Here is a 27,632-nt window from a genome sequence, read left to right as displayed (position 1 = left end):
GCTTGGAATTAGTTAAGAAGATGTTACTAAAATTATTTGTGTTTTATTAGAGGATCAAAGGAATGCTCTATTTTGAACAAATCAATGAAATATAAATTTTAGCTACCATGCCCAGCCTTTATTTAACTCTTCCCATAAACTGTTTACAACTGTAACTTTAGCAGGCTTTGACAGTAGACTATTGTGTTTTTAACTGGCAACCTTGTTCCCTTGATTCTGCTTATTTGATAAAACATGCCAATGGTGATTCATTTTTGTTAGCATAAAACCACTGTGAAATTACTGTTTCACAGAAGGTGTCCGAAGACCTTTAACTATCTGGGGTCATGGAGTATTTTCCCTTAATAAATTATATTTTTGTCATGTTCTCTCTGACTTGGGAATACAGTAGCTTATGCTGACCTTTGAGTAGAAAGATTGATTATATGAGGGCACAAAGACTACAATGAGGAGATCTTGGAGCAAACTGAATAAAACATGTTAAAGGCTGTTTCTGCAGCCAAATAAATGTTGTCTAGAGCATAATACATAATAACAAGGATACACTGTTATTATAGATTTTGATTTTCAATTCTGCCTGGAATTTAAGACACTGAATCTTCCCAATACAACAGACATAAGTTTCAACACTACATCTAGACTTTGAATATTAAAGAAGTTAGACACTCAAATTCAGAACTCCTAAATGTAATTGTGTAGATTTTTGCTTCCATCTAGTAAGCTTCTTAGTTTCAAGCCCATATTCTTGGCTTAAACAATGGTTATAGAAAGTTCAGGATGTTTATAGCTTTGGTATAGTGAACATATATAAGAAATTATAATGCATAAGAAATAAAGAGAACTTACAAAATGTTAGTTTTCTAAAAGTTCCAACCTTAATATATGTGAGGAATGTGTGTGTGTGTGTGTGTGTGTGTGTGTGTGTCTGCTTTGGAAGACATCAGTGTGAACTTCCTCATTCTATATAGTCTCCTAGGATTCATTTCCTCCATGCAGAATCACTGCCTAATTGAGTCTATTGTATAGTTTATTATACTTATTACATATATAGGTAATTATTCACTCACAATGTCTTTGAAGGACGGTGACATTTTAGTTTGTTTTAAATATCCATTTGTGTTTTTCTCCCCGTAGGCAGACATAATCAACTCATTTGCAGATAAACTCACTTATATGCAAATGGGTTATTTTCAAATTGATATAGGCAGGAATATGCACGTATTATGCAGCCATTAAAAATCACTCTTGCCAATAATTTTTACCATTGGAGAAAATATTCAAGGTATATTTTTAAAAAAGGGTTATGAAACTGTGTATACATTATAACTAAAATAATGTGCATTACATATGCATATATTTAATATGTAAATATATGCATAATATATATTTCACATACATATATGTACTCATATTTCTGGGGACTATGGATGATTTCTATTTGTATATTTATACTTTACATAATTTCCTTATCTTTTATAATGAATATTATTTTAAAAAATCAGTCAAAATAAGCATTATTTTTAAAGAAATCCCTACAGATTTAATTAAAGCCTCATTAAAATGTTTCCTATCGTTGCATGATCCAGGACAACATGATAAGTAAAACTGTCATATAATGATGCTTTTGTGGTATCTCTGTAATTACATCTTTTGAGACAGAATCTGAGGTACACTTGCTTTACACCAGATTTTGTTCTACAGAGAGCAGATGTAGACAAAGATATTGTGAAAGGTCAGTGTGTTTGTGAGAAAGCACAGACTGGATTTTTACAACTTAGATGTCAAGACATCTAGTTAATTTCTAATCAAGATTAATATTCTGACAAAACATATAAATTTCAAAGAAAATATTTATATTTCTCCTGGAGAAACAGAGTACTAAATAAATCTCTGTTTTAACGATAACTGGCTTTCTTTAAAGATCACTAACTTTCTTTGAATTTTTTTCCTCCATGTCAGAGATAACTCCCACTTCCTGTTTATTTGTGGGACGGCTACATTTCTTTCTTTTAGTCTATGGAATATGATTATTTCTATCTCTCCCCTCCTTTTTTTCTATCTTAGTAAAGGTCATTTCTTCTTTCTAACATAACATTTATTACACAGCTTGACTTATATCTTTCTCCCTGCTTTCCAATGTATTAAGACAGGAAGTAAATATATGTATATTATACTATATATAGTACAATTTAAATCGCATTTATTTAATATATATATGTATGTGTGTATGTGCATATATACACACATATACACTATATATAGTATTAACCAGGTGGAAATATCTACATCACTTACAGAACTATCTGTACCCACTAACAGGTATAGAGCTTGTCCATGAGTACATATCCACTGATGGTTCAAGTCTTTTCTTCCTACCCCACATTGTTCTGTTTTCTACAGGGGTTTGACATCTTCTGTAGGACCAACATAGATGGTGTCTGTTAGCTTGTGGCTAGCACAACCACAATAATGTGGGCTTTTGCTTACTGGGGCTAAAAAGTATTAAAATAATTGTACAATCTGAAGAAATACTACACAAGTTGTTTTGACCAGAACACCAAATAAGATGAAAAGTGAAGTTTGAGGGCTTACTTTAAAAATTAACATACATGGCATAATTTATTTGAATAATTAAAGCCCCCTTATTAGCTACTTGGTCAAGTTGACTTTCCAAAGAATGCATACAAATAGACACTTTGTGCAAACAAATATCTCTAAGAAGAATGAAATACTCTTTCAGCAATGAGATTTGCCCTATGTGTTGTAAGGAGATAGACTGATCTCATTAGTGCATCAAATGAACTATGTGTACAAATGTGCATTTGGTATTTCTGTATTTCTCTTTTAATTCTAGGCTTGTGGTCCCCATAGACCAGTAGGATCATACACAGACTATGCTAGCCATTGAAATGGCTTTTAGTTAGGCTACTGTCTTTATCATCATTAGAGATGACATTTTAATGGGCCCACTAATTTCAACATATGAATAACACAGCCTATTTTCTGCAATATGAAAATTGATAATATCAGAATGTTTTTTTCTTCTCAAGTTAAATACCTTTAGTTACAGCATTTTTATTCACAAACAGAAGAAAACAGAAACTGCAGGAAAATAATTTCTTATGTGTCCGTAGAATTATTCTCTGGGACCAGTAAGAGTTTGGGTATATTTGTATATTTGGGTATATAGATAGTGTTCACCTCTGAATATTATATATGTGCTATAAAACACAAAAGGGTAAATGAATGGCAAGGTATGAAAGTATTTTAAAGAATCTGGTTTGTAGGCGTATATAACACCTCCTAAATCCTACTATTTGGAAAGAACAGATGAAATATAACATTTAATACCGCTTCACTAACAAAATCCCTGGGTTTTTAACCTTTTAGAAGTGTCAGTGTTTCCCTTGATCAACTTGACTAACTTCAAAAGGAAACCATAGTCCAACTGCAGTTTCCATAGAAACATACCATTTTATAAGATGCATCTACTAAATGGTGGTATCTCATTCCGTATTGTTTCATATATGTTGTTATTTGTAAATGTATTCTAAGACAAAATTATTTTAAAGACATACATTTCAAATAGCATGTGAAATGTCAAAATAATTCATTGAAAGTCTGAACAAACTTCAGCAGAAGTTACAGTAAACACTCTGAATACTACTATATTTAGGCTGCTATTACTGGCTTACTTACAAATATATAAACAGGATTGATAAATTTAGCTATTTTAAATTACTCAGCCATTTAGTGCTTTGAGCTAAGCTGTATTCTTTTGAAGGTCACTTTGTTAGAATGAGATATTATAAAACATCCGCTGTATAATTTAAAAACCTTAGGATCATAGTTTACTTTATGCTTCTTTCAGAGTGCATTTTCCCCTTTCTAAAGTCTCAATTGTTTAATTTTGTAAAAACTATTCATACAAGAGTGATATTTTTGAACTAGACCTAATGTAATACATTTTGAAGAATTCCAATAGCAGCTAGCAATAAGAAACAGGAAACTTCTACATGTTGCTAATAGAAAAATCCTTTCTATTTCTATTTGTGCTGTCAGTAGAAGTGGGTTTGCATTAATATGAAACTAACGTTTAAAAACGTGTATCCTAGGCCAAAAACAACTTGATAGGATAACAAACTCCAATGCCTAACCCAAAGCACTATCTTCCAAACAACTGGCAAAAAACCAAGATTCAGGGAAGTAATTTTTTAGTACCAGCACATGCAGTACATGACATAGAAGCATCAAACATTACCACTTTCAATAAACAGAACAGGGGAAGAATGATGCTTTTTTTTAAACTCTGCAGATGGCAACTTAACACAAAACTATAGATGTATAAGACAATAATCGCTCCTACCTTGATGAAGGCAGAGAAGAATGACTTATAGAGGTAAGATGTGGATTTAATTCTTAATTTCTTTTTTTCTTGAATCTCAAATCTACTTAATGAACATACCATACAAAATATACAATAATTTAAATGGTTAAGGTTATTAGATTTCAAAAGCAGCCTGATGGTTTTTAATGATTATACTTGCACTTATTTGCACTATACATAAAAATTATAATATTAAATGAAGTGAAACAAAGACAGAAAATGAAACAGCACTAAATTATATGAATGAATTTTACTTTCAAAGCTAAAGTGCAATAATTGACCATTTTCTCATGAGTTATGCATTGTATAAAAATAGCAATACATAGGGTTTGAGGCAGATACAGAGACACATACAATATCTCAGTAACTTTACAATTTGGTTGCCTACTTGGAAATTGATACTTTTATAGGACTAGTTATAGAAATAAGCATACATACCCTGGTCTAACACTTCTTCTTCTTCTCGTTTTGGCTGCTGTAGTGAAGGAATCTTATCTTTATATTCTGTTTCTGTAAACGATCAAAGAAGCTGAGCATAAATTTGCAGTATGTATTACATACTTAAAATAGTTTATTGGAAATAGTCCATCAACATAAATATACTATTCAGGGTCTTGTGCTTATTACAGTATTAAGAATTTATAAGACAGAAATGCTCTAATTCATAAGCTCCCCACCCCCCCACCCCCAGCACAACCTACCAATTATGAGACATCTGACTTAATAACTAGGTCAACTACCCTTTCAATAATATATAAATGATACAGAATTTTCAAAATGCATTGACAAAATGACTCATATTTGTTTTCTTAAATTAAATTTAGCACTGTTTTAGGAACACTTAAGAACACTTTAAGGCATATTCTATAAATATAGTAGAATCTTAATAAATGGCCAGAATGCTATGCTAACTTCTCTCATAAAATTTCCACTAGAAAGAAATAAGAAGCTGCTCTAGTGTGTTAAGACTGAACTTGCAAAACTCAATCAAGTCTCAGCATACTTCATGCAATAAAACAAGGAGTAGACTTTGCAATTTTAAGTTAAAAAGTGACAGTCAATATGACCATTTTGCAGAGGAACAATATATATATGTTAAATAACAATTCTGAGAATTAGATAAAAAAAGTCAAGACTAGCAATGCTTCACAAATCAATAATTGTTCTTTGCCTGAAGAAGCCCATTAAATGGATAATTTAAAGTATGGCTGGAGATGATAACCATTTTCACTGGCAAACTGTAGTGATCTTTAGAACATGGTGCATAAATTCATAAATTGTGTAAGTCATTACTGGTTAGGGAAGGAGTTAGATGAGGAAATGAGAAAACAGGAATTAAGTGAAGAAAGGTCTACATTTATGGGATTGGTCCCAAAATGAATCTGTTTCATCCCTGGCTGAGATTTTCCTCTTTAACTGTTCTGACGGGGACATGTCAGGGAGGGGAGATAGGATATGAAAGAGAAAAATGAGAAAATAAGAAATATGTGTGTACATGTGACTGGTAGACAGAAGAAGGGAATAAAGATGATTTTAAATATAGTCAAACAAGATACATACAAAAATATAAAATACAAAATCATATATTACTTTATATTAAACATCAATTATTACCTTTATGATGTTCATGCATCATAACCATATCAGACTTCACGGGAATTGGAATGTTGGCCTCTGGTGGTATGGTTCTGAACACATCTGGAGCTACATTCTGGGTACAGGTCATGAAAGAAACTGCATGCTTGGCTTCCATGTAATACATAATGTATAAGTTGCACATTTCATCACTAGACGTGCCACTGCAGGCAAAAAAAAAAGATATAACAAATCAACCATTCACATAAAACACATGCTTAATGCAAGAAAAATGCAGCCATTAGATCTGCCAGCAATGGATTCAAAGGTAGAAATATCGTGCATTTATTTTATAGCTTTCATTAAAACCCATCACAGTTTTCAACATCAAAAGCACATTGTCAAAGGCATACTTCCACTTAACAATGGAGTGTCAGTTTGCAGGCATACCATGAACACTACTAAATACCACTGATGAAAATGGCATTTTAGTAGATGAGGGATATGGTACTTTCTTTCCTCTCTCGAATCTTTTTATTCTTTAGTCCCCTCCTATTTGCTAAAACTCATAGACTGGGAAAAGTTATTGTTCTCATGGAAAATCTTTATTATTTCCTTAACAATGGTAAAAATCAGAAACCTTCAATAGAATTATCATATATTATTTATTATAAGTCTTTAAAAATGGCTTTTCCTCTTAACATCAAAAGTCCTGGACCCTGTTTTTGGTTAACTGCCTCCTTCCTTATAGCCAGATGAATCTAGAATCATGTGTCCACACTAAGGCATTCAAAGTGTATCCCTGATGTCTGACTTGGCAACTAGGCTTTTATAGAAGGGTTGAAAAGAATGCCTCAGGAATGACTCAAAATGAAATCAGCACTAATCTTTTTTAAGGGTTGAGATGTGACGGAAGTAGTGCCGTACAGTTGAATGACTCAATGTTAAAAATAGATTTTAAAACAGTGGATATTTCCAAGAAAAAAGTTCCCAATGATAGAAAAAAGTCTAATAGTTTACAAAATATGTATTCTGCTTCCTTACTTCACATGGGTTATTATATATTTCATTCTCTTTAGTATTATTAGGAAGGAACTATTTAAGTACACCTTCACAAGACTTTTATATAGCAAAGTTGTTTGGGCAAAGGAACATGTTCATTTTAGTATTAGTATTGACAATTTTTAGCAAGCCTACACTAATAAAAAAAAGCTATGAGGTAGGTTATTTGCTGTACAGAAATACATCAGTGTTGATTTTTCCAGCAATGTCATGCAGCACTCACTTTCTCTCCATAGCAACAGTATGACATCAGCAAGGGAAGGAAAAAAATAAAAATCTTTTTCAAGCAGGGATTTGATTTCTCTAAGCTTTGAAAATGTAGAGCCCTTGAGAGACCACAGGAATAAGCCCCTGCCATGGGAAGCTCTGTTTATGCTTTAGAAATCATTTGGCTTCTCACTCTCTGAATCTGATACCTGTCAGTGTAATTGCCTCTCCCGTGAAATATAAGCAAATAGTGAAGTGCAAACCCAAACAAACATCTGTTCACTACACATGTCTTCATGGTGTCAAAACACCATTCCTAAGAATTACATTTTAACAGCCTTGGAGTTGGTCAGTATGTGCTATAAAAGGAATGGCTGTTGCAAAAATAATAAACTGGAGCCTCCCGCCATATTATCCTTCTCTTTCCTGCTTAAAAAAAGGAGGTATATGTAGATCAACCGAGCAAAAAGGAAAAAGGAATTTAAGATGTGGCTCTAGCTTTAAAAACCTTTAATCATCTTGCAGAGAGGAAAAGCAAATTAATCATTTAAGCATCTCAAATTAATGAAAGGAAAAACATTTTAAATTCATATAATAATTCATGAAACTTGCAACTCATCAATGGATGGGTCCTTTCATATTTTCTCTTTTTGGGAATGTCAATACCCATGTTTTCACTGGAGAAGGTATACCCACCCACAACAGCATATGTAAGACAGCCAGTATCCTGATTTTTTTCCTTACTAAAAAGCTACACACAATGAAGTAACTATCACTGCTGGTCTAAATATTGTTGGTCCCTTGGGCCAGTGTGTTCTCTGTTGCATAAATGGAAATTGTTTATTCTGTGAGCTATTATATGTTTTTATAAAATACTTAGAGAGGGAATTCTAGACTTTTTTTTACTCTTCCTACTAGAGTAGTATTTCCACAATTATTACCACAAAACTTTGGTCCTTGAAATGCTTACAGAAGAGTTGAGAAAAACTTACCATATGACCTGCCGGGCACGACGGCTCACGCCTGTAATCCCAGCACTTTGGGAGGCCGAGGTGGGTGGATCATGAGGTCAGGAGTTCAAGACCAGCCTGACCAAGATGGTGAAACCTCGTCTCTACTAAAAATGCAAAAATTAGCTGGGCGCAGTGGCAGGTGCCTGTAATCCCAACTACTCAGGAGGCTGAGGCAGGAGAATTGCTTGAACCCAGGCGCAGAGGTTGCAGTGAGCTGAGATCGCGCACCACTGCACTCCAGCCTAGGTGACAGACTGAGACTCCATCTCAAAAAAAGAAAAGAAAAGAAAAAAAAGCAAACAAACAAAAATCTTACCATATGACCAAATGAAAATGTTGGTCTATACAAGTTAAACAATGTTATAGTGCCTGATCGTTTAATACACAATGTGCTCATGACTGTATGGCGGGGTCGGGCGGGGTGGGGGGGTGGATACAGTAGGTTCTATTCCCTAAATGAATCTCACCGGGCTCTTTTGTGTTGCTGTGTGTTCCAGGGCATAATTTAAGAAAAGTTGTACTGTAAGACTTGCTCTTACATAGGTAGAAACAAAATGCTAGTATTGTTTAAGAATGACCAATCAAAAGGATTTCTTCAATAAAGTAGTGTGCATGTAGTAAAGCTATATAAAGCTATTCAAATGAATATACATAGATATGCATACAGATGTGTAGCTAGAAATGTTTCATAACATGTCTTATCTGTATAAAGACAGGTAAATATCTACATATATTCTATCTATATCCTTCTATCTGTCCATCTGTCCATCCATTCAGATAAACACATAGTTCAAGCTTTCAGAAAAATCCATTAGAGATTTAAGAAGCAACTAATACTGCAAAGCTTCAAAATAACTAATATAAAATATCTTGTTAATATATATTTCCTTAAAGATAATTTTGGTGCTTTTAAATGTGTTACATGTATATTTGGAAGGATTTGTTTTTAACACACATTTGAAAAAAAAATTGTACTAAAAGTAAAAATTTCATTTCAAACAAGTGAAAGGTAATTAATCTGAGAACAAGGAATTAAACTGTGCAATGTCGGCTAAGAGTAAATCAGGACAATAATTTACTCTTACTAAATTAAATTCATTGTTATCACCAAAAAGCAGTAAGTAACAATTAAAAAACAAAAGAAAATTGTAGATAGTAATTATGGAGAAGAATATGAAATAAAAAGGTGGCATAAGTTTAGAATAATTATATACTAATACTGGAGACAAAGGCAGCAATTACTATATTAGAAATAGTGTGTACCAAGGTACAAGGTTACATGTTTGAAAAACACATGTACTTAAGTATAGCAAATAAAGGAAAATCAGTAACTTTCTAAATAACGTAACTCTTTGTCCTCAACAACTTATGATCACACTTTATTATTTTAAATAGCATATTTGAGAAAATAAAAAATAAAAATATAAGCTAATGTTGCAAGTTATTTCCTCAAAAGTGAATTATCTTACCATGTACTGAATTAACTTTTGAGAAAAATTATGCATATATGTGTAAGAGTATACATATATGTATGTGTGTACACACATGCACATATACATACACACACAATACACTAATTCAATTACACATATATTATGTGTTAATTTGATACACATATAAATGTGTTCGCCTTTACACACGTGATTTTCTGAGACATATTAATCAGCTCACCAATACAGTTCATTTGGGGTACCAATTCTATGATTCAAAATTGAATTTGATCAAATAATTTAGGAATCTTTGCTATCACAAGGAAAATTTCATTAAAAGAGCTGAACAAAAAGAGTCATACTTTATTCCTTTCCATCTATAATTAGACTTGTAGTCAAGGTAACTCTGAGCTCCTATGTGACAGAGAAACTGTCGTATGCTAAAAATGTTAGGAGTCAAATCATCCTTAGTATCAGCATCACAGTTTGCTTATTTTATTTTACAATCATTCACCTTTCATTCAAAAACAAAAAATCTCATTTTAAAACAAATTGCTTTCCGTATTCCTAAGGGAGTATTTTGACACATGTACCCTTAATTTCCACAGAGATCAACATATGCAATTCAACTCTGCTAATGTGAGTGATTTATGAACATGAGAAAGTAGGAAGGGAGATTATGTCCACTGAATGGCCCTTTAAACATTCTCCAATGCCAGTGTGATTCCTTAAAATGATGACTGCTGGCATTACTTACATTCCAAAATTACAGTAGTACATTTATTTCATCTTCTTGAATAATAAAGTGCTTATGTGATAACTTCCTGTTTTATACTGGCATACTTAATATAAATAGCTTTAGGTCTGACATAATGTGTGAGCCTGAAAATTGGAAGTCCTCGATAAATATGTGTTGAATGAAGGAAGAATTAATAATCCTGCTTAATAAATGTTTACAACTTCATATGACATAGCATGTTTGCCCTAGTATATTATACTACTGAATAATGAGCCAGGTCAAATTTTTGTACTCAATTGATCTGTGGGATTTCTGAAAATATTTATTTATATCCATATCTGTTTATCCATCTGTCTAATCTATTTACCTAGGTTCCATGAGAGCTTTTGTAAAAATACATTAGAAAGATATGTAATACAGATTTAATAAAGTACCAAGTAATCTGAAATGTATGACTTAAAAAATTCCAAATATCATTGTATTCCATGTCTATACCGCAAACACTCCACTAGCTCAAGAATTCTTCACCTCTACCCCCTTTATATTCAACAAATGTTAGGCTTGAAAATAGGCAAAATCGGTAATACTAACTTTAGAAAGAAATATACAAACTTCAAAGAAGTCATTTTACAAAACTTTTAATCATTTTTTAAAAAGTTTCATCGTGCTTTTAAATGTATACATTAAGAAGTTATTTATCATGTAACTTTATCTTTGCATGTAATATATTTAAAAATGCAGATTAAAGTGCTATGTTGGTACCCATGAACATTCATATTTTAATGAAATGACCCATTCCAAATGAAAAGTATGACCAACAAAACTGACCAAATTGGTAAATATTATCTACCTAGTCCCAATAATTAATATTAAATTTTAGCATATAAACTTTTAGCCTGATTAGCTGACTTAATGAGCTTAATTGGCTGACTTAATTAAATTCTGTTTTTATTTAAACTTGACTAAACATTTGAAATGAATTTAGAGAAGTATTATCCTGAATATAAAATATGTAATGCAGTCAAGCACAAAATATTGCTTCTTCGTAGAACAATTAGTAGTACTATGTTGTCAGTATATATCATACTTTGGTGAAAATTTATTTAGGCTATATTATTCATATTTACTATTTAAAAATAAATATAATATAGGGGTAAAACATTTTACCATTAAGTATATTTATTAATATATCTCATATTAAATATACCTACTTTTAAAGTAGTTATTATTAATATTACTTTTGATTGACAAATAATGGTAAGCACTTAATCATATGTTCTCACTTATAAATATGAGCTAAGCCACACAGAGGCAAAGGCATAAGAATGATATAATGGACTTTGGGGACTCGGGGGGGAAGAGCGGGAGGGGGTTAAGGATAAAAAAAACTACATATTGGGTACAGTGTACATTGCTTGTGTGACAGGTGCACCAAAATCGCAGAAATCCCTAAAGAACTTATCCATGTAACAAAAAACCACCTATTCCCCAAAAACTATTGAAATAAAAAATAATTTTGTAATATAAGGTACAATGTGATTTTTTAATATATGGATACAGTGTGGTACTATTAAATCAAACTAATTAACAAATCCATCACTTTGCTTACCTATCTTTTTTAAATTTTTTTTTATTTTGAGATGGAGACAGGGATACATTGCTCCTGCTATTTGCTCTGTAGCCCAGTCTGAAGCGCAATGGCGCGATCTTGGCTCACTGCAATCTCTTCCTTCCAGGTTCAAGCGATTCTCCAGCCTCAGCCTCCCAAGTAGCTGGGATTATGGGCATCCGCCATCATGCCCGGCTAATTTTTGTATTTTTGTAGAGATGGGGTTTCACCATGTTGGCGAAGCTAGTCTTGAACTCCTGACCTTAGGCAATCTGCCCGCCTTGGCCTCCCAAAGTGCTGAGATTACAGGCATGAACCATTGTACTCGGCCCTATCACTTTTTTAAATCATGAAATATTTGACATTCCTCTCTTAGTTATTTTGAAATATATAGTGCATTATATTGACTGTAGTCATTCTTCTGCGCAATAGATGTCAAAATCTATTCCTCCTGTCTATCTGAAACTTTATGTCCTCTGATCAACAATTCCTATTACCTCCTTTCCCACACTTCAGTCACCATCATTCTATTCTCTATTTCTATGAGTTCAACTTTTTTAGACTCCACATATGAGTGAGATCATGTGGTATTTGTATTAATATATCTGTGCCTGGCTTATTTCACTTAATACATCCTTCAGATTCATCCACCTTGTCACAAATGACAGGATTTCTCCCCTTGTAAAGGCTAAATAGTATTCCATCATGTATGTGTAAAACACATTTTCTTTATGCATTCATCCATTTATGGACACTCAGGTGGTTAAATCCATCTCCTGTTTTTACATCGTGGTATTTTAAGATGAATCCCTGTTATGGGAAAATCAGCCTCTACTTTTAAGTGCTGTTCATTAGTTACCCATGATTGTTCTACCCAAGCAAAGTTTTCTCCAGTTCCAAAATTTCTAGCTTAATACAGTTAAGCTTGGTTTTGGTAGAAGAATCACTCAACTGTAAATCTTCCTGGTAGGCTACTGTCAATGGTTTTTCTGTAAAACCTAGTTTCTATGTAACCACAGAACAGAAAGGTTTAAAACTTGAAGCTAAGAGTTCTCCCAGTACACGGAGTAGGCACCTACTGGCCCCAGCCTATCTTTAGTTAAGTGTGATTTATACCTATGTGTGCTTCAGGCTCAGGGCTCAAATCTGTGTCCTGTGGGAATGTGTGTTTGTATGTGTGGGTTGGAGGTAGGTGGGAAAAGAGAAGAGGGAGAGGAGATATATAGATTTACAGAGTATCATTTAATTTAACCAAAATCATAAATTACTAGTTTATTTCACTGGTCACATTCTCAACTGTGATCCTGTAATAATCGATGGAGGTTGTGCCTATTATTTTATAAAACAGACACCCATTGCTGTTATTAGTCTAAAAATAAAAAGCATATTAACTGCTATGAGAACATTATCCATTATTATGAAAACTTTTATTCATACTTAAATGTATTAAAACTTGTCTTACTTGTTTGTCATTCCACTGGTAAAAAAATTGCTTCTAGAGTAGAAATTAAATATTCAGAATATGGACTCACCCAATAAGTTAATTTCCTATAATTCCTTTCTATTTCATTTTTATTACAAAATGGTGTTTCCTTTAGCCCACATGAGATTTATGAAAGGATAAATTAGTGTAGTCATTTTAGGGTATTATTTTAAAGCAAAATGCACATTTTAAAAAAGACAAGAATTATTCTAGACTCATGGAACTGAAACAGACCTCCAGAGATCACTTTGGCCTCCCATCCTAGTACTATAACAAGTCATTAATTTCTATGGCAGATATTACCTCACAGACAGAACTCAAAAGGATAGAATTTGCAAAGTAACAAACCTCCCCCCGCAAACTGTAAAGAGCCCTCTAGGCGAAAAATTCTGTTTTTTTCCACACTGAATACTTGTAAGCCAATGAAAGTAATGTGTTGAAAGGGATTTTTTACTGCTCTATTTACTTACTACAAAGGTTAATAACATAACCTGGGGCATTTAAGTAAACTACCTATGGCTCTGCACTGACATAAAATGAACAACGGATGGATACCCTCTGAATCATGTTACCTCATGTATTTAAAGATTGTTAAGAAGGGACTCATTAGGCTCTTTCTTTCAAATCTAGTTATGCCTCCTTTGTCAGTCTTTTTCTTACCATCATCGTTTCCCATAACTCAATAATACTATTGCTTTCCTGAAGTCTCTTTCCCAAATTTAGCAAATTTATCCAAAAGCAAAGCTGTTGGAAACTATTTCTGTAACAGAAATTGATAAAGGTTTGTTTTATCCTCAGCCTTAAAGTTTATGCTTACTAATACAAAAAAGCCATTTAGAGTGACATAAAAATTCTTTTACACGATATCAAATGCTCCTGCTTTGTTTTTTAAACCTGCCTCAGTACCTTTTCCCTTTCTCCATACAGCCAACAGTTAGTGTTGCTATCACAAGAATCATCTTTAGGGCATCTAAAGCATATTTTCAGATGCTTACTTTCTGTAACTTCTCTTTGATTAAGACATAAATGGTTTGAAACTCTAGCTTCCAGATGGCATCAGTAAATATTTTAAAACCTGTTCAACATAAAAAGAAGTCTCCTTGATTCTTTTCTATAAAAAAGCATGAAAAGAAACTACCTTTCATTTTTCATTTAGGTAAGTTTTTTCTGAAAGAGTTCATAGTGCTTTGAAAATTTTATGTAGTGTTATAGAATATAATTATTTCAAGGAGGCTCAGTATTTAAAAAATTATTTAAAAGGCTCGACATTCTTTTTTGATAAAGTGTTGCATATTATTATCCTTATTTAGTAGACTAAACAACTGGAAATTATTAAATTCACAGGAGTTTTAACATCATGGTTCTGAGTATTTAATGGGAATCACCAAATGTAGACCCCATGAACACAGGGCGAAAACGCACTTGAGAAAAACAATTTTCATTATCATTATATTTTCTTTATTAAGATGAGCCTGAGAAAGCAATATGAAGTCTTTGATAACTGTAATATTTAGAGGTATGATACCGAAGGTTTTGAGGAAGTAAGAAAAAGAGAAGCACAAAAAAATGAGCACATGTTCTGGGGTTTATCCGAATCAATCAGCTTTGAAATGATAAAATGCCACAGTTTGTTGTAATTGTCCATGACAGGACAAAAAATGTACAACTTATTCACAAAGATAGTTGTCACCTGTAATCATGCCTTATCCCAATAAAATATCTTTAAATAGTGGAATGTACAGAATCATACCCAATGTGTGTGGCTTCTGTCCTTCCTTCACCAGTGAATACACATCTTGCAGCCAATAGGTCACCAAAACTTATATCAACTGGGTGCTCCACAGGGTAGAAAGCCTGCCAAAAAGACAAACACAATGAATCATTAATATTACCAGTAAAATCCAGAACTACATGTTTGATTGTGTTGAGGTATGTTCCTCCTTTACCCCTTTTTTGAGGGTTTTATCATGAAGGGATGTTGAATTTTATCAAATGCTTTTTCAGCATCCATTCAACTGATCAGAGGGTTTTTGACCTTAATTCTATTGATATGATATATCACAGAACCACATGCTTTAATAATGTGAAGCTTGGTACACTCTGGGTAGAGAGGATGAAGACAGACAGTGAAACAGACAGACAGACAGACACACACACACACACACACACAAATAATCACTGGATAAAAACAGTTCACCTTTAATCACTGGATAAAAACAGTTCACCTTTAATTAATCACTTGTACTTTATGACAAGAGCACCAAACTTTGAAATAAACAAATAAATACTATTAGCAAACGCATCCCATAAAAATCAGAATAAATGTGATAATAGAAGAGCTGTCCGAAATACTGTCTTTGAATAAATGATGGGATGTAAAAGGCCACCAACATGGTTTGACCATATTGAGAAAACTGATAAAGAAAGCACCAAATTGGAAGTTGCAAAAAGGAGGTTATACAGCTCAGTTATACAGTGAAGGCAGATTTAGAGATTTTTAGAGAAATTCACAAGAGTTGCATAATAATTTTTAAAAATTACTTTCTGCTGGTTAATATTTTTTTCTCTCAAAATTAAGCTAGATTTTACACACCTGTGGCAGCTGAGGGCTCTGCCGTCCAATCAGTGTCCACTGTCCATTTCTAACTCTGTATCCACTTACTACCTTACCTGTAATAAACACAAATTTTAATCATATAATATAATAAGGTATTAGAAAAACAAAAGGCATATTTACTTTCCTACTTTAAAGTAGAAATCTGAGTATTTTCAGAGCTGCAAATACTGAGTATCTTAAAAAACCAATATGATAAAACAGCATAAAATATTTCAAGGTCTTATATGAAATCACTTTCATTGAAACAGACTTAAGGTCAAACACAATTTGCATTTTAATTTATGGCACCAGGAAGCACAATGGTAAATATTTATAATTTAACATGTAAAGTTCTTACCTAAATGGTGAGTGTGAACTCTATAGGCAAAGACATGCATTGGATAATTTTTATAATGGCATGAAATGTCAGAATTCACCACTGTGGGAAATGAAAACACAGACGAAAGTCACTATTCAACTGGAAAATGACATTATTCTTATCTAAAATTATGCACAGGGGATTCACAAGATGCTAGGGACTGAGGTTTTCTTATGACTTAAATACACAGATATTAAGCACTTACTCTGTGCCAGCCACTTTACTCACATGAATTAAGAACCCCTTGCCTTATATTTTTATTTTGTTCATAAACAGAATGACTAGAACCAAATCAAAATACTCTGTTAGTGAAAACATAGGCTTAATTTGTTACCTTTAGCTTGAAATTTATCCAGTTGAGAAAGCTTAAAAATTGGTTTTTATTTTTGGAAAGAAAGAATTTTTGAAAAATTGAATGCAGACACCTAACATCACTAGATTGACAGTTCCTGTTGAGAAGAGGCCATTTCATACTGTTCCTTCCTTATAGTCTTAACACAGTAGCTATTCAATAAATATTCATTTTATAATAGATGAAAAAATGGTAACAAAGAGACCATACTGGTCATTAACTTTAAGATTCCCAGTGAAAACAAATGAACAATATTTCATATGGCACTTTCATCAGAGGATCGTAAAATATATTGATAAATAATAATATACTTATTCTCATCGCTTCTAGTAAGCTTGGCAGAATCAGCTATTATCATCCCCATTTTGCAAGTAGAGAAACAAGCCAACTATATCCAAGTTTAAAGACTAAGTTGGTGTTGGATTTGCTAGTCATTTAATTTTTAAATCTTTCTATGTAGAAGTTTATGTCACTGCTCATTATGCAGTGTGTCCTCTGCATCTCAAGAATGGATGATTTATTTTTAAATACTCAAGATTTATTCTTTAATTTATATAATACACACCTACACAAGGGCCTCACTTCCTAGCATCTCAATAAAGAATGGAAAAGTAATAAACCACTGGCTTGGAATAATACAAAAATCTATTTTAAATCTAAAGACAATAAAGTATTGGTTCATTTTTCCAAGACATAAAAATATTGATTATTTTTACAGTTTATAAAAAATACACTATAAATCCATTTCTACAGATTAGGTAATGAGGTAATGGTAAATATTAAAAAATCATTACTCACCTTTTTCTCCTGCTGGGATAACAGTGTCAACAGACATCATAAGGTACATGCCAGCAATTAAAGGCTGTCTGCAGAAAAAAATGATATTTTTCTAAAATACCTGAAAAAGTCAAAATGACTGTTTTGGAAAAACAGCATATACCTCAATACTTTGGTTTATAAAACGTGATGCTTGTGAAAATTGAAATAGAAAAAGAGGAAGAATTTTTCTTCCTTAAAAAATACTTTTTCATGTGAAGGCAGACTCTAAATGGTTCCTGTGATAGCTAACTTTACGTGTCGACTTGGCCAGGTGTCTGGTTATTTGGTCAAACACCAGTCTAGGTGTTGCTGGGTAGGTTATTTTTAAATGTGATTAACCTTTAAATTAAACTTTGAGTAAAGCAGATTATTTTCCATAGTATGGGTGGGCTTCATCCAGTCCATTGAAAGTCTGAAGAGAAAAGACTAAGGTCCCCTCAAAAGGAAAGGATTCTGCCTGTGAATTGCCTTTGGGCTCAAGAATGCAACATCAACCCTTCCTTGAATTTCCAATTGGCCCAATAGATTTAGGACTTAATCAGTCCCCACAATAGTGTCAGCCAATCCCTTACAATAACTCTTTCTCTTTCTCTCTGTTCTATTGGTTCAGGTTTCTTTGGAGAACCCTGACTAATCAGCTCTCAGGATTCCTAGCTGTGACATTTATGCCCTGGTCTAATCCCCTGCCCTTTAATATGGACTAAAAGAAGTGTAGTAACATCTTTTTAAACATTTTTAACATTTTTTTTCATTTCCATAGATTTTTGGGGAACAGATGGTATTTGGTTACCTAAGTTCTTTAGTGGTGGTTTCTGAGATTTTGGTGCACCCATCACCCAAGCAGTATACACTGAACTCAATTAGTAGCCTTTTATCCCTCACCTCCTTCCCATCCTTTCCCCCGGGGAGTCCTCAAAATCCATTGTATCATTCTTATGCCTTTGCATTCTCACAGCTTAGCTCCCACTTATGAGTGAGAACATGCAATGTTTGGTTTTCCATTCCTGAGTTACTTAGTAACTTATCTTTAACAAATAGAATATGGCAAAAGTGATGGTATGCCATTTCGAATATTAGGTTACTGAAAGACTCTGGCCTCCATCTTGCATGCATGCCCTCTGTTGCTTTTTTTGCTTACTTTCTATGATGGAGGCCAGGTGCCATATCGTGAGCTGCCCTGTTTATAGCCCACTTAGCAAGGATATGAGGGCGACCTCCAGCCAACACTCAGCAAAGAACTGAAGCCTGCCGACAACCATGTGAGTGATGTTGGAAGTGGCTCCTCCCCAGTCAAGCCTTAAGCTGACTGAAGCCCCAGCCAAGATTCTGACTACAGCCTCTGTGTGAGAACGCATGCCTGAGGATCCAGCTAAGTGTGCCCAATTACTGACATACAGGAAAATAAGACAATACATATTTGTTGTTTTAAGCCACTTTAGGTTAATTTTTACCCACAGATAATTAATACAGTAAACTTCCCACTCTAAGTTCACAAAGATGTTAAAGTTGCTGCTCCTCTAGGAAAAATGGAAGTACTTACGGCAGACGTGTGAGGTGTAACGACACACCAGAACAGTCCTTGTGACTATCTGAAAACACACATAGAAACACATATCTTAAATATGAAAATGTAGAAAACAGATTTCAAACTAGTAAGTTTGAAATGATTATAACCAAATATTTTAAAACACAAGTTATGTTTCATCTGTATGGTTCTTTATGATTTACTGAGTACTTTCATATCCAGTAATTCCTTTAATTGCCAATGTATCATAACAGCAAAAACAGTCATTTCTTGCAGTCTATATTTCTTGACTCATCAAACTGACCAATATATTGACTTTCCTGCAGATACTAGAAAGTTGTTACTACTCTCTATGCATTATCTGTATTGTTGAAAAACCCAGAAAAGTTGCTGAACTAAAATAGTTTGCTCCATGCTGCACCAAACAAAAGACTTTTTTATTTTTTAAGAAGTGTAGTTCATAATTTAGGTTTCCATACACTTTAGGCATTGCTGAAGTCTACTGACATTCATATATTCATTGTTTCAAAATAGAATTTTATTATTGTAGAGACTTTTAATTTCTTCCAGTACAGCTTTCCACAGTTTGACCTGAAGAGCCCATATGCTTGCACATATACACAGTGAGGAGTCCCAATGGGAGCAACTTGAATGCCCTCAAACAAAGTGGTCTGGAGGCCAGCAGGGGTCCTGGATCCACAGCTGCTCCTATAGCAGGTGGCAATTTTGATAAGCAGCATATTTCAGCCTCAGTGTTTGGTGTGAAGATTATGACCTCCAACACGATCCTTGCCACAGTGATGCATTATTATTTCCATAACCTCTATGCTGATCTTACTTCTGTGAACTCAGAAACTTCAGCTAGTTTTGTATATTTCCCTGATGATATGCAGTGTGCTCTGACTTTGCCCTTCTGTTGTAATACAGTGCTTGGGCCACAAGATATGAAACCTCCTAAGAATTAATTCATTTCAATTCACTAGGCTATATATAAAATCTGTCTCTGACATGCATCATCATAAAAGCATTTGACAGTTAAAACGTTTATTGCAATAAAAATGGATGCTTCTGCTAATATTTTACTACATAAAATGAAAAAACAAAATCAGTACTGAGAGAGTTAAGAACTGTACAGAAAATGAACTCAGAATATCAAAATCATATATCCTGGCTGGAAAAGCCAGCTGGATAGACTTATTCTGTGACTAGAATAAAAGTAAAAAGGAGAGAGGGGAGGAGAAGAATAGATAGGAAAGTTAACTCAGAGCTGAAGACCACAGAAATGGAATCCCACTGCTTAAAAAACAGATGGGAACTGTCATGAGTCAAAAAACTAAAATAGTCAAATAAGAGGATTGAATTTGAAGGAAAGGCAGAAAGGAAGCAAAATATATTTATATATATTTTACATATATTGAGTTTATATATAGTTTATATAAGCTATATGAACTATAGATTTACATTTCAATATAAATATTGAATTTATATTTCAATATAAATATTGCACATTTCCACGTGCCAAATTTGTCAAGTAGAAGGTTTGGGATTCATTTGTATTTTTCAATCCCGCACAATTATTTGATCATAGGATAGTGCCTTACAGGACCATCATCAGTTTTCAACGAGGTGCTCACTGAGTTCCTTTGTCTAAGAGAAGTAAAATCTAGGTACTTAATACTCAATAGATTAGCACTAGTGATCAATATTTATACCAGTAAGAAACTCTATAAGTAGTCTACAACTGAGATAACTTAAGTAAAGAACTTAGCACTCTATTTAGAGCATAAGAAAAAATCACTAAATGCTTAGTTATTATTATTCTATTGGTATATTCCAAAAAAAATACAGTACATGAATATTTTATTTTTAAGAAATGTATTTTCACAGTTATGAGTGTGAAATTTCTTTACTGAAAGAAACTGAAGCACATAAAATTTCTCCAAGTAATAACACAGGACTAGAAGAAAGCAGGAAAAACATGGGAAAATTAAAAGAGTAAAATAGTTAAAAAAAAGAAATTAGAATTGAAATTTGGTATGTTATTGTGCAAAACATGTTCTCAGAAGGGTCTGAACTAGCTAGATACAGAATAAAATCATAAGTGAAGCAAAGAAATTTTAGTAAGATAAATACCATGGTCTGGGTAAAAGGAAATTCTTAAATTAGAGGCCATGGGACCGTAAAGAAGTTGATAACGTTTCAGGGTCCTTCCATGACTTTTAGTAACAATGCACTCCTTGACCAGACCCAAGACAACCTTATTTTTTTTCTGAGTTTTGGGCTTGAAGTCAGATCAACGGGATCCTAGGTTTGTAGAAAAGAAAGTGAGGTCATTTTTGTGTTGATCATGACATTATTCTTTCAATGTACATTCAGTTATTCTGTATAACATTAGCATGCAAAAGTCCAAACGGCTGTTCTTTTCGGGTGCTTTCATTTATTCTTACTTTAGTTTTATTATTCCAAAGTAAATATTCTTTCTTTCGTTGGGTTGGGCTCCAGGTTAACTCTCTCTCAAAGGTACACAGGTAAATACTTGGCCTTTAACTACTAATATCCTGTATTTACAGAGAATTGAACCCCAAGACATCCCTGTTAAAAAGATTTTTCAAGTGGTTGTTCTCTTGCAGTAAAAATAATTTTAGTGTAAGGGTTTTCAAGAAATGGAGATGAAACTTCATTCACTAGATAGGTATGAGGTAAAACTGAGAGGGATATTTCATTATGTCATTATATTCCATTATAATGTCATATGCATGTACAAGAAGCTTTTGTAATGTTGAAGACATTTACAGTGGAAAAGTTGAAATAATAATTTTTAAAAAGAAATGTAAAATAGCCAAGTCTGATAATGCCTTAGAGGCCATCACAACATATGACAGTATTGCAGTGCTGGTGGTTGGGTGGTAAGACTTCCAAAGAGTAGTCTGATGATGAAAGAAATGAATATTTCCAGATACTGGATGAGACTTGAACATAGCATTCAATCAGAATCTAATTTTAAGGAAGATGAAACTGAATGACTGCTCCACAAGGGTCTGAGCTTGCCTTTGAGAAATTGCTTTCCTTTGTTTAGGCAGAGATGTATAACCACGCCGAATTATTTTATCAGATATATAGACTCATAGAATCTCAGAACCGAAAGGGAAACCAGACATGATGGAGTTCAAATCTTACACTTTATGGATAGGGAAAAAGAGGTCACAGAGATTAAGTGTGTTGCCTCTTAAAGTAATTCAGCTAATTGGTGACACATCTGAGTATCAAATATAATTCTCTAATATTAATGTTTAATAAATGCTATTTACTAGAAAAAAAAGGCAAAAATAAAAAACAAGGTTCTATATCTTAGAGACTTCCAAGGTTAAAATTCCTTGGAAGCTAAGATAGAGGAATTAAGCAAGAATGGATAAGTAACCAGTGGTACTTAAGGACATCCACTTAAGTAGGAAGCTCAATTCTCTCAAGGGGAGGTGAATGCATGGGATGTGAGGTTATTCATCCCAAACTATTTAGCTTGCTTTTCTCATAATAGCTTGTAGTTCCTGCTTAGATTCATAGCAAAGTAGTAAAGTATGTGGAATAATGCATGATAATAATGTACTACATCTTAGGTTCTTAGATGATCTTAGATGGTTCTGTTGGTCTCTCCTAATTTTTTCTCTAGAGATAGTGCTCTATACTTTATGAGCTCATCTTGTCCTGGTTGTTTCCTGCTTCAATAAAAAGACAGATTAACCGCTGATCCTGAGGGAACCAATGTATTGTTATAAACTACGTCCCACTAATTGGGAAAGTCCTTCAGAAAGACATTTGTAGAGTGAGTTTCAATTCACCACACTCTTCGAGGAAGGTGAAGGTAAAGGTTAGAGCACACTCATTTCCTACTATTCCAAGCCACCCTTTTGGATAATGGATTCTTTCTTTAAGGAGGTACTAAAAAGTATGCCTGAAACCACTGCCAAGTCTTAGGAAAAACAAAAAGAAGTAACATCTTCAATAATAAAAATTAGGCTGGGCATAATGGCTCATGCCCATAATCCCAGCACTTTGGAAGGCCGAGGCAGGTGAATCACTTGACCCCAGGAGTTTGAGACCAGCCTGGGCAATATGGTGAAACTGCATTTCTACAAAGAAAAAAAAAAAAAATTAGCCAGGCATGCTGGCGTGTGACTGTAGCCCCAGCTACTTGTGAGGATTGCTTGTGCCTAGGAGGTCGAGGCTGCAGTAAGCCATGATCACACCACTGCACTTCAGCCTGGGTGACAGAGCAAGACTCTGTTTCAAAAAAAAAAAAAAAAAAAATTAGAAAATTTGGAAGCAAATAATTCTAAACTGTATCATATCTTCCCACCCTCCCAGAGTGTTCTGAACTAATTTAAAGGCCACCTTCTCTACTTTCTCTGTATTGAACATACAAACAAAAATGAATCAGGGACATCATTTTTATATTATCAGTAAATGCAAATGACTTTGCAATAATACACATACATAGATGTTGTAATAACTATTTGACTATTAAGCTGTTTTGATCTTTACCTTATGGTTCTTCATTCTAAATTAATAACATTAAATTATTGGGACAGGATGTTTTGCTGGGGCTAAATCATGGCTCCCAAGGTGATCAAGTAGGAGTAGGAGATTATTTGGGGATTAATTTCTAAAGTTGAGAGAAATTTCATATAATTATAATTACTTTGAAAATCCCTTAGGAGAATAAAGAGTGAGGTCTCCTAACAGATCCAACACAGCCAGTTTCCTTACCATTGGAACAGATAGCTGTCAGTTGTGTCAGTTGGGCCATGTTGTTTTTTTAAAAAGATACTTCTATACAGTTGGGCTGTGTTGTTATATAAAAAAGGTCATTTCTGTGCAACTGAAACTGCTGCAGAGAGATGGGACATAGGTATGAGAGGCAAATAAAAAATGAACCCAACTGAGGGAACAGCAGATCCAGATCTTGTGTTCACTCTGGGCTCTATTAGAGATGTTGAATGAAACTCTGGTTTTAATGAAGCTAAGACACAGCTTTTTTTTTTTTTTTTTTTTTTTTTTTTTTTACCATCTGGATTAGAAATGCAGGTCCTAAAGTCAGTTAACAGTACTCAAAAAAATGGTGGTCATCCAAATTAACCAGAAAATTCATATATTAAAGTTTTTTAAAATTAGTTCCTTTAAAACAAAATCTGAGTTACCAGATTTTTTTAAAAATTAGTTCCTTCAAAACAAAATCTGAGTTACCAGTCCTGAGCATGAGGACTCTCCAGTTACAGATACATCGAGATAAAATAGTCTCCATTCAAAAGCACCGACACTTTAAGCTGTCATGGCAAATGTGTATCTGCTTAGCAAAATATAAGTGAAATAGGGGGACTGTTAATACATGACACAAGCTACACCGAGGTTTTCCTGGAGGCTGCTGAAAGCTGGGTTAGCAGACAAGCTTCAGTGCTAAATAAACCAGCACTATGGGGAAAAAAAAATCTTCAAAAACAATTCCTTTTGAAGCTGTCACTGCATTGACTTAGCCTCTTTTGATTTTGTATTCACTGCTATGGGATTAGAAATTACTAGCTTCCATTTGCCTTGTGGCAAGGAAGAGAAAACGCATTTATCCATCCTGCAAGACGACGACTTTCACAAATGATGGCCTGTGCTGTTCCCAAAAGAGATCAAATGGAAGGCAGGAAGGCAGGCTCTCCAACCTGCTTTTATAATCGCTGTGTGTGTGGAGGATGTTATGGCACAACTAATGTAAGAGCACTTTCCTGTTGCCATCTTTTATGAATGCAAAAAAAATGAGTCTACAGTGAAGTTATGATTTATACTATTTCATCTCTCAAAATTATGAACCTGCTCCAGAGGCATCCTTCTAAGAAAATAAAATTAAAAGATAAAACCCACCAATCCTAGATAAATAAAGTTATTTTTTAAAAGTATGGTGCTAAGTTTCAAAATTATTGATTGGCTTTAGAACTCTTTATTGAACTCTGATACACAGAAAAGTGCACAAATCAGAAAGTACAGATCCAGGAAACTTAAAAAACTAACACCCATGTAACCAGCACCCAAAAATCCTCCACTCACGTCCCCTTCCTGAGGCATTACGTTTTAAACCTTTATATTTAGGTATATAGCATATTTAAACATTCATTTGTCTTCTGAAAGAGTTGTCTTTTGGCCAAAACCAAAAGACACATTTAACTAACTTGTTCACTTGCTTCACGGGCTTTGGTTGGGCAGTTTTAAATATTATACTTGGTTACTAAGAAATATTTACTTTTTTACTTTTTCTTCTAGTCAAAAGGCCTACTAACTGCTTTTCACTTTCTTACCTCTGAGATATATATATATATATATCATTATAGATATAAAATATATATAGAATTATATATATACACTTTAAATGATAATCTGAATTTCCTCGTATTGTCCCAATTATTATCTGTTTTTCCCCGAGTCCAGAATGTAGCTGCAAAAGTCTAGAAACCATAAAGAAAGTACTAGATAAAATAAATCATGAAATGAAAAGGGAATGAAGAGCTTTGATTTTAAAAAGTCCTTTTAAACACAATTTAAAATATAAAGCTGAAAACTATTTCTCGTATAAAATTATCTATTATAAATTTTTGAATAGTCTTGAGGGTGTTTTCATATATATATGTGTGTGTGTATACATATATAAAAGGTTTCCTTTCATTCCCATTGGAATTCTCAACTATTTTGTGCAACAATGTGTTGTCTCTCTTTTCTTTTACTTAAACCTCTAAAGACTCGTGATAAACAAAGGGAGGGTAACCTGGCAGCAAAACTATTCCATTTTGTTGGGAACACAGAAAGTTTACATTCTCCAAAAGCTATAATTTAATTGGAATATATATATTTTTTAAGGTCAACCTAAAATCAGTATCTAAATTTTCAACCCAATCATCTTAATCTATTTAAAATACTATTCTGTATTGTGTTTTGGTTCTTTGGTGAAAAAATAAATCCAAAGTATCTAATTTACATATAATTATGTATGCATGTAGTCCCTGGTATTACTTAGGGAATACGCTTTGAACATTATACCTCATACATTTGATTTAGTATTAATTTTTCAGTCATTCAATATGTTTATGTAGTAATGTAGTATGAGGATTAAAAAAGTAACATAAGGCACTTCTAAATTGAAAAGTAGTATATAAATGCTAAGTATGATTACTCTGTTAATGAAAAAAATACTGAAACCCTTCAGTGACCTGAATTATCTCTCAACATTCCCTTGGAATTTTGCAAGACTTTATACTATAAGACAAAACGTCAGTGTAGAAGGGTCTGTGGCTACTGACCAGATTTTACTTTACTTTCAGTTATTATTAGGGGTACATCGCAGTTAAATTGTGAAACAAGGATAAGACATACTTGCAAAGAAATGAGACTCGAAAAGTGTGGGGGAGGACAGATGGCCCCACAAGAAGAAAGAGTTTTGAAAGTTTTTAAAGATAGAAAAAAGAATAATTAATATGTAATGAGAAGAAATGGAGATAAGGTGAAGGGTTTCCAAACTGGATGAAAAGAATAATGTTTCTATTGGGAGAAACAGGAAGGCTAGAAGGTTCTCTTCTGGGTCTAGGAAAGGTTTGATTTTATTTTGCTAATAGAATATTCTATCAATATTATTAAACATTATATTTGAATGGTTTTCATCAAATGCTTTTTTAGGTCATGTATCTATTTAGGGTATCCTTTCTGTTTTACAAGTAAAACAGTCAATTAACATAAAAAGAAATTAGTACTAAACGGGAAATGGAATGTGCAAATCCCAGCACTTCTAATGACTTCCTTCTTTTCCCAGAATTCCTAGAACATAATAAACAAACATGTCAGGGCCATGAAGACAGCAGTGGGGAACAGCGTGAAAAGCAGGAAGCTGTGGGAGTGGGAGTGGTTAGTGAAAAACAAACCTCGGCTAGTGTTGTGAGTGCCCTGAACTACATTTCACTGAAACAGAATTGTAGCTCCTAATTTTAGACTGTGCCAGTGAGCAAGTGACTTCTTTATTTCTCCTCTTAATTTACTTGGGTTAAAAATTTAATGCTATTTGCCATTAATTCAAATGGAATTAATTAGATGATGACTATGTAGCTCTGACCAGCTTTTAAAAATGAGTTAATAATTATGAGCGATTAAAAAAACATGAGTTGCAAAGGGATCAATAAAGGTAAAGCATAAGGATTTCTCAAAAAAGACTAGAAGAACTAAATGTAAATCTGAAAAACTAAATTGCATGTAGGAAAGCTTTTCTTTTTCCCAAAAAAGACATCACTTACGCTCTGCTCAATGTTGAATTACTTTTTAAGAAATCCACGTTTTAAGGGATAAAAAACATTCTGAATATATTCTTTAAAAAAGAAGTATAACTGTAGTGCTTTACATATCTTCTCATAACCAAATGAATGAAAGTGTAATTCCTG

The 27,632-nt window shown here is 33.4% G+C and overlaps 1 protein-coding gene across 50 annotated transcripts in view; it reads right to left on the bottom strand.

Moving 5' to 3' along the window:
- PAM (peptidylglycine alpha-amidating monooxygenase) overlaps nucleotides 1–27,632 on the bottom strand; it is a 275,240-nt gene that overhangs the window by 63,705 nt on the left and 183,903 nt on the right. For all 50 annotated transcript variants that reach the window (XM_054489035.2, XM_054489037.2, XM_054489041.2 and 47 more), the window contains 7 exons: nucleotides 19,192–19,240; nucleotides 17,631–17,698; nucleotides 16,460–16,540; nucleotides 16,099–16,175; nucleotides 15,256–15,359; nucleotides 6,002–6,186; nucleotides 4,826–4,897 (listed from right to left, as the gene is read on the bottom strand). In XM_054489035.2, coding sequence (XP_054345010.1) covers nucleotides 4,826–4,897; nucleotides 6,002–6,186; nucleotides 15,256–15,359; nucleotides 16,099–16,175; nucleotides 16,460–16,540; nucleotides 17,631–17,698; nucleotides 19,192–19,240 — 636 coding nt within the window. The remainder of the gene's footprint in view (nucleotides 1–4,825; nucleotides 4,898–6,001; nucleotides 6,187–15,255; nucleotides 15,360–16,098; nucleotides 16,176–16,459; nucleotides 16,541–17,630; nucleotides 17,699–19,191; nucleotides 19,241–27,632) is intronic.

The sequence above is a fragment of the Pongo pygmaeus genome, chromosome 4, assembly GCF_028885625.2.
Source record: "Pongo pygmaeus isolate AG05252 chromosome 4, NHGRI_mPonPyg2-v2.0_pri, whole genome shotgun sequence".
Taxonomy (NCBI): domain Eukaryota; kingdom Metazoa; phylum Chordata; class Mammalia; order Primates; family Hominidae; genus Pongo; species Pongo pygmaeus.
Note: the sequence above shows the minus strand (reverse complement) of the source record. Positions and strands in the feature narration are given on the sequence as shown.